This window comes from Aplysia californica, unplaced genomic scaffold (assembly GCF_000002075.1).
Source record: "Aplysia californica isolate F4 #8 unplaced genomic scaffold, AplCal3.0 scaffold00023, whole genome shotgun sequence".
Classification (NCBI taxonomy): Eukaryota; Metazoa; Mollusca; class Gastropoda; order Aplysiida; family Aplysiidae; genus Aplysia; species Aplysia californica.
The window spans coordinates 1978515-1989412 of record NW_004797293.1 but is presented as its reverse complement, the minus strand read 5'-3'; the positions used below and the strand labels follow the sequence as shown (position 1 = coordinate 1989412).

The 10898-nt window shown below is 44.1% G+C and overlaps 1 protein-coding gene across 1 annotated transcript in view; it reads left to right on the top strand.

The window, feature by feature from the left end:
• LOC101860713 (solute carrier family 22 member 5) overlaps nt 1–10872 on the top strand; it is a 19244-nt gene extending 8372 nt beyond the window's left edge. Inside the window, exons 2-3 of the mRNA XM_005090907.3 lie at nt 5552–6065; nt 9572–10872. Of these exons, the coding sequence (XP_005090964.1) occupies nt 5552–6065; nt 9572–10730 (1673 nt within the window). The 3' untranslated portion in view covers nt 10731–10872. The remainder of the gene's footprint in view (nt 1–5551; nt 6066–9571) is intronic.
• Nucleotides 10873–10898: the final 26 nt, after the last annotated feature.

Sequence of the window (10898 nt, the reverse complement as noted above, 5' to 3'; positions counted from 1 at the left end):
ATCTGTACATACATACATACATACATACATACATACATACATACATACATACATACATACATACATACATACATACATACATACATACATACATACATGTGACGTCGATAATCTAGTGGTTAGGCTACGGGACTTGTGACCATGAGGTTGCAGGTTCTGGGATTCAAGCTTCAGGCCCTACGTTGTGTCCTTTAAGAAGGGCAATTGGTATAATTTTTACATGCAGGCGATGGAGCGCTCTGAAGGTAGGTTCAACATTTCCTACAGCTCTCTTTGTCTACCTACCGTATTTATCGTTCCACCTCACTGCTCCATACGTCAACTAAATCAACACACTTTTAGCACATAGCGTTAAATTGTCCCTTTGATAGGTTGCTGTGGGCACAAAGCAAAACGCTGCTATGGGCCAACGCCCTCCTTGGCATGCTAGAACTTGGCTCAGATATTGATATATTTGAGGCAGCGTGATGAAATCAGCGCTCGTCAAAATAATGAAAGTAAAGAAACTAGATCTAGCATTTTCCCGCAGGTTTGGGAATCTTTATCGAACCTTTTTCCAGCTCAAAACACCTTTCATGCCCATTAAAGAACACATTTACACATTTCCTATGACAGTATCATTTTCATGTTCGTGAGGTTGACATAAATCAGAGGATGGCAATGTGTGCGAGGTTCCTCGATCGTCTTGAAAAGCGTGAACATTTTCTCATTGACATTTGGTTCTGTGACAAAGCTGAGTTTTAAAGCAGATGACAAAATAATGGGTAGAGAGCAGGAAAGGAGGTTAAAGGAGAACGTTTTAGAGAAGTAAATTTTCCCTTGCTGTCAGGTTTCGAACCCGTGACCTGTCGAAGGACAGACGACCACCATATCTCAAGACCATGAGAGCCCTCTCATAGGCGTTTGTGGGATGATGCTGATGAATTAATGGTGAGAAAAACAATATTTCATTCCAGCTTTCACTGAGGTAGGGGTGTCATCATATCTGACATTAAAACTAATGTTGGGTGTTATAGACTCAAAAACTGGTCTGTAACAGACTACCCATGACATGAGTCACATCGATAAACACTGCAACACTACACGTGAATGGCTGATGACAATTAATGATACCACATCGTACAACTAGTGGGTCGAAGTACACAAGAAATGCCGCGTAAAAATTGAATAGGCAATTTAAAAAAAAACCCTTAAAAAATTGACCAATCTGCTGGTGTCATGGAAACAAACTGCGGCAGCTCAAACATGTTGGTGGCATTCTTTGGAAAGTAAACTGAGATATGTTTTAGGCGTTTCTGGTGGCGACTGCAAGAAAATAATGAAAATGGATGAGCTCAAGCCAATGGGATAGAGACATTTTGAAAGAAGAGAGTGTTTATCATTAGCTAGGCACTTCGGTTAGGCAAGGCTCTGAAGCATTTAGTCACCCCTCCCCCTCCCCCCCCCCCCCCCCAAACAACAACAAACAACCAAGCAAACCAAACAAACCAAAACCCAAAACAAGAACAAAACAGAAAACTACTTTTGTTGGTACACGGGAGTAAAGACTAACTCGACAAATAACGGAGAGCTCTAAAAATATTTCCTAAAGCCATCAAGCAAAATTGTGGAGGACAAAAAAATCAACGGCTGTTTGGACCACTCGTGGACATTGTACTTCTACCGATATAAACCAACATCACACGAAAGTAGCTAGAGAGGCTTAAATAATAATTCTTGTTCCTAAAAAAGAGCAAATTTTTAATGGTCAAGGAATAAATCACCTTCAAACAGTAAGAAGGTAAACCCTTTAGTGGCGTTGCAGACAAATCGCCACCCCAGAATTACAAAGTTCTATCTGCTCAATACCTTAACAGTTTTGAGAAACTTTACGTCAGATACAGGGTAATCCAAAAATAAAACTTTACAATAAAAAAAAAAATTCCTCCCCCCTGAAGCTTTGCGTTTCAAATGTGAACACACTGTTTGGCAGCCAAAAGGAATTCGTCTGATATTCATTTTTAGATGATTCCACAAAATAGTTTTGCTCTGTATTGCGCATAAAAAAGCAACCCATTTTTAGCCTTGTCCCCCTTTGTGTGGCGTGACGCACCAGTTCACATTAAGCCTGCCACTAAAAGTCGCAACGTTCGTGCGATGTTGTAAGCTACAACAGTCTAACAAGTCAACAGAAGTTTGCAGATATTGTTTTTCTCAAGTTTACTTTGCGTGCTGAGATCATTGTTAAGTTTAAAAAAGAGTAGAGATCATTTTGCAATTAGCATTACGTCGCTTCCAACTCATCATCTCTGACATTTCCTAAGTTTTGCACATGGTACGGAAAAAATGATAAAGTGTCCCAAAGGCCTTCTGTGATGTCATACTTAGAGATGTTCCGTAAGTTGAAATCTATAGAGAATCAGAATTCAAAATTACTGGACAAAACGACCACTACAGGTAGAAAACGTACCATCACACACCTTTAAATGCGGCTAGGATGCAGAATTCAGTTGTAGAGTCCCATGAGACGTCTGTTCGCAGACGATGTCCGCGGCCAAGTAAATATTCACCTATGACAGTATCATTTTCATATACGTGAGGTTGACATGGATCAGAGGATGGCAAATATGTGTACGTGATTCCTCGATCGTCTTGAAAAGCGTGATCATTTCCTGAATGACATTTGGTTCTATGGCAAAGCTCGTTTTCAAAGAAGCGCATGTAGTGCTCTGGCTCTAAGAATTCTAGAAAAAAAAGTAATTTTTTAAAACATTCTACAAGGGCTGTCCCACGGAAAACCGGAATTTGGCTGTAATTTGAAAACTATTCAATATTTTCACATTCTGTAAACTCACTTTTGTAAAACAATTATTTATTAATTTCCCGATTGAGCACCATGAGCATCGCGCAAACCAAACGGACACAGCAGTTCTCCAATAATGGCTACCTTCTTGAAAAATTGGTCAAGGGTAGAAGTAAGGTCTGTCATTCGGTTTCTGACAGCAAAAGGTCTCAAACCTATAGAAATACATACTGAAATAAAGTCAGTTTACGGGGAGATAGTAATGGCAAAGTCACAGGTCTAGGAGTGGTGAAGTAAATTCAAAGCTGGGCATACGGATGTCAATGACAAAGTTCACCCAGGACCTTGTTTTTCTGCCAACGAACTCATTCAAACAAACAGGCCCATAAAAATTCGCGAAATTTCCGAGTCGCTAAACATTTCAAAGTCGACTGTCCGTAGGACATGAATGATGATCTGCACAATCGAAAGGCCTCTGCTCGATGGGTCCCAAAAGAGCTGACAGCTGACCACAAGACGCAACGTGTTGAAGTGTCTCAGACTTTGTTGAATCCTTATGGGAGTCATGGACGCATCTGGAGACCTCCAAGAATACGATGAAGTATTCCCGAGAAGCATTATTACAGGAGATGAGACTTGGATACACCACATGATCCCTTAGACGAAGAGGGATTCAATGGTTTGGAAATACACGTCTTCACCTCTCCCGAAAAAGTTTAATGTTCAGCCATCGGTGAAGAAACTCATGGCCACGGTTTTCTGAGATGCAAAGGGTGTTCTGCTTCTTGACATTCTGGAACCAAGACAAACTGTAAATGCTAACAGATACTGCAAGACTCTTGATAAGTTGAGAGAGGTTGTGCGCCCAAAAAGACCAGGCCGGTTGTACAGCGGGGTCATTTTGCAGCCTGACAACGCAACGCAACACACCTCAAACGCTACGAAAGACTGGATCCAGAGGTTCGGCTGGGAAGTTCTGCCACCCCCTCTTCATAGTCCTGACTTGGTCCCGTCAGATTATTACTTTTTTGAACCTATGAAACGCCATATTTCTGGAGAGCAATTCACCGACGACGAATACCTCGTGGAAGCCGTTAACGATTGGTTAAAATCCCTTGACGAAAAATTCTTTAGAGAGAGTATCTTCTCCCTGATGCAGCGATGGAAAAAAATCCAGCGGGATGGTGATTACATAGAGAAATAAAGCACATGTTGAGGTATGATGTGTTACGTTTTTATTATAATAGGACAAAGATTGTTGCCTTTAAGGAGCTTTTCCGGTTTTCCGTGGGACAACCCTCGTAGATCTATAAGACAAACATGTTGTTTAAACGTTAAATTGGTGAAAAGATTAAATAATATTTTAAAAAGGAAAATAAAAAAAACCCAGACTGATCGGTTCATGATTTTCTTTACAATATTTTTAATTGATGCATTTTGCATTTATGGGTGTTTTTCTTTAAGCCATTTTCGTTTTAAAAAATAATTTGCATCTTTATGAATTTATGTAAAATTTTTTTTATTTCGAATGAGTTACATTCTAAAACAGTTTTTTGCGCTGTAAAGTTTAAAAAAAAAAAAAATCACTCTGTACAAGTTCCACAGCTTGTCAAGATTTTTTCGATTACAATTCTTTGAATATCGCGATAACAACTTCGAATTATCTTACGATTTTGATAGAGCAGATAAAACATTAGTATTCTGACCTAACGGTGTTAGTAACTCAAAACGGCTGAAAATGTCAGATAAAACTTTGTAAATTTCAGAGGTAGAAAAATGTACCCCATCAGCAGCAACCCAAAGACAAAGTTGAGGGACGTTGTGACTAAGTTTTGTAAAAGCCAAACGTAATTGAACAATCTCTATGAATAAAAAAGTCAAGCTTCTTTTTTTTTTTCATAAAAAAAGAAAAAAAAAAAGCGCGTCTCGAAGCATTTTCGAATGACCAGAAAATGAAATGCGTCATCAACAAATTAAAGAATATTTTGATCCCCTGAGATGCCATTTCATGTCAATGTGTTTTTACGCCCTCATCAAGACATTTAGGATAATTTTTTTCCGACACCATTGCTGCAACGCAAGACAGAGTGAAGTGGAGGCCCATGATCGCCCACGCCAGTCGGCAAGACACCGGATGATGATGATTTCGACCCTGCCTGTCAGGGCCAATCTGAGGGGAAAGTTATGCAACATCCCGGCAAAAAGGCTGAGACACTCGATGAACACTTTTCCCCACTCAGGAATCGAACTCGGGTCTTCTACGTGCTGCAGCGAAGGGACTAACCGCCACACCACAGACGCAGGTGTTTCCTCGTTGTAAAAACTACAAAAACAGTTGATAAATAACAAACTCAGGATTCTATGTTATCCATCCATCCAACCATCCATTCACCCATGAATCAATCAATTTATTTATGTCTCTATCAATATAACAGTCAATTTGTCTTCCTTCAATTCATTCATTTATTCATTCAACAGTCCATCCATTCATCTAATTATTAATTCATCATTTTCTCAAACCATTCACATACCCCTGCCCTCCATCCATTCATTAATTTCTGTATCCATCCATCCATCCATCCATCCATCCATCCATCCATCCATCCATCCATCCATCCATCCATCCATCCATCCATCCATCCATCTATCCATCTATCCACCCACCCACCCATCCACCCACCCATCCATCCATCCATCCATCCTTCCATCCGTACCTTCAACAATTTATCCATTCATCCTTCCACACGTCGTCCCTTGTTGATGTCACAGACCTGGAAGGACTGGTGGATCACGTGGGCAGCTGTGGCAAGTTCCAGGTGCTGCTTGTATGCGCCACTTTCGGTACGCTGTTGCATATAGCCGGCGGTATGATGTTCATGGTGTTTGGGTCTTATAACCCGGGCTGGGACTGTCTGGGAGAGGACAACACTTCTTTGTCCTGGCCTACAGCACTGCCGACTGGTCATCCCACTGGTCAGCCTACTGGTCAGACTACTGACCTGCCCCTAGCTAACACGTCATCACAGCCGGCAAACTGGGAGCTGAGCAGTGAAACTTCTCTGACAGCCAACGCTTCCGTAACTGAAAGTGCAAGCGGCGCTGGAAATGGAAGTTGTGACATCATCTCCCGTTGTAGCGCTGTGGCGTTTGTGGAGGGCTCGTCAACCGTGGTCACAGAGTGGGGTTTGATCTGCGACAAAGCCTGGGTGCCCTCGGTTATCATCAGCGTACAAATGGTGGGCGTTTTCGTGGGATCCGTCCTCTCCGGAGCTGTTGGAGACAGGTGAGTCATACAAAGATGTAGGTGAGATAGTCAAGACAGGTAAAACAGTTGAGGTCGGTGTGACATATGTAGGTAAGATAGGTTGGACACACAGACATAGATGTAGGTGAAATGGCAGAGTTAGGTGAGATAGGTAAGACAGGCGAGACACACAACTGGGGGAGAGATAGGTGAGGCAAGCGAAATAGGTGAGACAGGAGAGGCAGATGTGATAGTTGATACAGACGAGACACAAATTTACGTTAGATATGTGAGGCAGATGAGAAAAGTGAAACAAGTAGGATATCGAGGCAGGTGAGATAGGTAAGAAGTGAGACACACAGATGTATGTGGCATAGGTGAGATAAGTGAAACAGTTGATAGGAATAGTCATAATAATGATAAATATCATAATTTGTATCGCGCCCACTCGACCACAAGCTCTATGCTCTTTACATTCTTACCCTAGCAGACCATAGAACACTAAAAAACATTATCAGCTTCGCAGGAAGCATACAGTGTAGCATCTGATAAAACGATCCAGCACCAACAAACTGACAAGAATAGAGAAGGTGAGTTCAATGAGACAGTTGGGGCAAGTGAGAATTTTATAGTGAGCCAAAAGTGAGAGACAAACTCAGGCAGGAAAGAGAAGTGAGGCAACAAGATAGGGAAGCCAGTCGAGTCTAGTGAGACGAACTGATACATGCAAAATGAAATTTAAAACATCCTCTTTATTGATCCTCACGGGAAATTTGTTTTACATTTAGGTAGATGGATATACAAAAATAAATTTAGGGCTTTGACAGACGAGCTACTACTGTTGCACAGTAAATTCTGCGCAGAAAGTGTCGCTTACTTTTGTGTGGCAGCCACTACTTTACTTTTCTTTTTTTTTGGATCCAGCGGCCATCTGAGTTTTCGCCCTTCGGCCTGTCGATATGGCACAGAATGTACAGCTTTTTATCAGTTGTGTTTTGTCGTTGTATAGAGTATTTCCGATGTCTGACGAGTCAGGTAGGTAGGTACTACTCATGTCACTAAGTGCGGGGCAGGTAAAGAGGTGGTGTGATACTGCTTCGTCCTGGCAGTCACACATCAGGCAGTCAGGAGGGGTATCCTTGCGGATCTTATCAAAGTAGGAATTTAGTAATTTTGTGGGATGTGTTGTGCTCGCAGGCCAAAGATAGTGACTCGTTCTCTTCTACTCGGGGAATTTAGAGCATCTTTTGAGTTGGGAGCAGTCATGTGTGCAAATACAGTTCTTCCAGTTTTGCCCATCCATTCCGCCATCGTTCCCTGGTTTTGTATTTTGTGATGTCTGTTGCGATACTGGGTTTTGAGGTTGTGTTTGTGCTTCTCCTTTGTTGGCAAAAGTGTCTGCTCTGTCATTTCCTGGGATATTGCTGTGGCTAGGTATCCACTGTAAAGTCAGGTCGGCGGCATAGGTCTATTTTAGTTTCCTCTTGCAACAGTAGTTGTTGAATCCGTCTAGGTCCTCATTCATAAGCGTGCACTGATGTCAGCTTGTTTACCCGAAAGCCAGATGGCTAGGTCGTCGGCATATTGGGCCTTCTCCGACTTCAGCATCTCAGGAAGGTCGTTGATGAAAACAAGGAAAAGTGTGCAGCTCAGAAAGGAACCTTGGGGTAGGCCCTCCTCCAGTAAAGCTTTGGATGACACACCGGAGTTCATCCTGGTCTGAATTGTCCTGTCTGGAAGGAAGGTCTTCACTCATCTGTAGAGTTTCCTGTGGATTCCTGTCTGTGTCATCTTCCACCAGAGGCCTTTTCTCAAAACCCTATTATGTGCTTGCTGGAGATCAACGAAAACTACTACCGTATGCTTTTTTCCTGGAAGCCATCAAGGACTTTCTGACTGAGCCTGAAGAGCTGGTCATCTGTTCGCTGGCCCACAGGAAATCCCGCTTGGTTGCTGTCCAAGGCACTGGTTGTTTCCAATCTCAAATATAGGCTGTGGTAGACCATCTCTCTTCTAGTTTCCCGATGCATGAGGTGAGTGAAATGGGTCGATAGCTTTTTAGTTCTTCTGCAGGTTTTCCTTTCTTGAGAATGGGTATGATGAAGGCGTTTCCCATGCTCTAGGGATGGTGTTTTCGTTCCACGTCTTGTTGATTAGCAGGAGAATATTACTCTTACCAACGGGACTGAGGTTGACGAGCATTTCATTGAAGATCTTATCTGGTCCAGGTGGGTTGTGTGGCAGCCACACGGTCCAGGGGGGTTGTGTGGCAGCCACACGGGACAACATTTAACGCTACTGCTCAGTTCAACGTGAATGATCGGAGAGTCAGGGTGGTTTTGGTCAAGGTAGAAATATTGTCGTGTTAAATGAAAAGCTAGTAAAAACACAACTATTGTAGTATCTGCGTACTTTGAACTGTGTGCTTCACCAAAACAATGGTGTGTCGCAGTGTAGCAGAATGTGGGCACACACGTCTGCTATGCCATGACTTAAAATAAAACGCCTGTCGCTCGTGTGACCGCTCCCATTGTCTACAGTGTATCACAACTGCGTTTTTACATTTCTCCTGTCAAGGTCCTAATACGTGAGAACATGGATGATTTATAATATTATCATAAACATGGACAAATCATGCGTGCTGTGGTTGGTCGCAAATGTTCAGCCCTCTGATTTTGAGCTTGGTTTATCACGTCTTGTCGCTTGACGATATTGCCTCGCTCAGCTTTTGAGATAGGATCATTGTGTCTTGCCGATTAACATTATCATGAGCCTGAGCTTAGTAACAATTCAGCTACCAGCGCCCTTAGGTTAAACATTGTGATGAGTAAGATGAGGAATACGTGTGATAAAGCATTGAGTGTTGAACCTGTAAGTGTTGGGGGCGAGAGAGAGAGAGAGAGAGAGAGAGAGAGAGAGAGAGAGAGAGAGAGAGAGAGAGAGAGAGAGAGAGAGAGAGAGAAAGAGAGAGGGGGGGGGAGGGAGGGAGGGAGAGAGAGATTGTGAGGGCGACACAGAGAAAAACATAGTATGACAGACAGGGAAAGGGATGCTGAGATTGATACACGTTTCAGAAAAACACAAGGAGGGGGTATTGAAACTGTGGAGCAATAGACAAGGCAGTTATCTTATAGACTTTCTGCCTGATGCCTTCAATCACAGGTTATTGAAACGTTTTCTCCATTTATTCTCACCCCTACCCTTCTTCCCAACACGTATACCGGTCCCATCCCTCTCCATTCCATCCCCATATACAACTACCCCATTTCTTCCTACTCCTCCATTTCCACCACCCCCTTCCCTATTCATTTATTCTCTTACCTTTTCCTGCTCCATTCCCTCACGTAATCCTCTATTCCCCTTCCTCCCTCCATCACCCTTCTCCTCCTGTGCCTCTTCCCGCTCCACCCCTTCTCCAACTCCTCTACTCCCCTCCCTCCCTCACCTGCCCACCCCCCCCCCCCCACGTTCCTTCCTACTCCCCTCCCACCTTCACCTCCCCACCCATCCCAATCTCCTTCTCTTTCCCTCACACCGGTGATAAGACTTGGACGTAAGGTATCTCTTTACGGCCACATTTCCCTGCACACACTGGTCCACCTAGTGATCATCTTCTCCACGTCCTGGGAGATGTACGCCGCCCTCAACTTCTTCATCGGCGTGGCAGTTGGCGGCATGATATCCACCGCCTACGTCTACCCTGTGGAGTTCGTTAGCCAGTGGTGGAGAGGCATGCTGGGAACCCTCCCGGCGTGGAATGTATCCTCGGCCCTTTTCTCTGCGATCGTCCTGTGGCTCCGCGACTGGAAACTCGTCCACGCCGTCATCTGTGGTGTGTCGGCCCTCACCTTGCTCCCTGTCTTCTGGACTCCAGAGAGCATGCGCTGGCTCACGGTGTCCGGTAGCCTGGTCAGAGCTCACGCAGTGGCCAAGAAGATTGCCAAGTGTAACGGACGAGAAGTTCCAAGCGTGGAAATGATGAGGTCAGTGTCGGAGCAGGAGCGAAAGAAAAACGCCCATGTGGACACGTATTCCTACTTGGATCTGTTCCGAGGCAAAACGCTTTGCATTTTTTCCATTAAGATGGGGATTGTCTGGCTGTGTATGTCCATCACCTACTTCACTATAAGTTTCGGGATCAAATCCCTGTCGGGAGATTTCTACCTCAACTTTCTCCTGTTTTCTCTTACGGAGTTACCCGGCCTTCTCATGGTTGCCCCGACCACAAACAAGCTGGGCCGGCGACGCGCAGGTGCAATACACTTCCTCACTTCCGCTTCCGCGTGTCTCATCGTGGTCCTCATGATTTTCTTTGCCCCCAACAGCTCCTCCACAGATCTTGCAATCAACATCCTAGCTCTGGTGGCCAAAATGGTCATCACGGGCGCTTGGATGGTGGCCACAATCTTCACCATGGAGATTTACCCGACAGTTGTCCGGAGTCTGGGTGTGGGATACGTAAACTCAGCCTCTCGTATTGGCGCCATCATCTCCCCTTACATTGTGACAGACTCGCCCGACCTCCTCTGGCTGCCTTTCCTCATCAATGTCGTCGTGCTTGTCATCTGCACGCTGCTCATGCTCTCCATGCCGGAGACACTGGGCTCTCCGCTTCCTGACACAATGGTGCACACCCCAGTAACGAAGCGGCAGCTGCTCCTGGTTGAACCTGACACAGACAAAAGAGTTGGGGCATTTAGTTAAACCTGACGTAAAAAGTTGTTGTCCTTGATTAGATATGACAAAGAAAATTGTTGCCCTTAATTGAATCCAGTACAGAGAAAAGAAAATAAGTTCAATTGGGCATATGCATTCAGGGAAAGAGAGAGAGAGAGAGAGAGAGAGAGAGAGAGAGAGAGAGAGAGAGAGAGA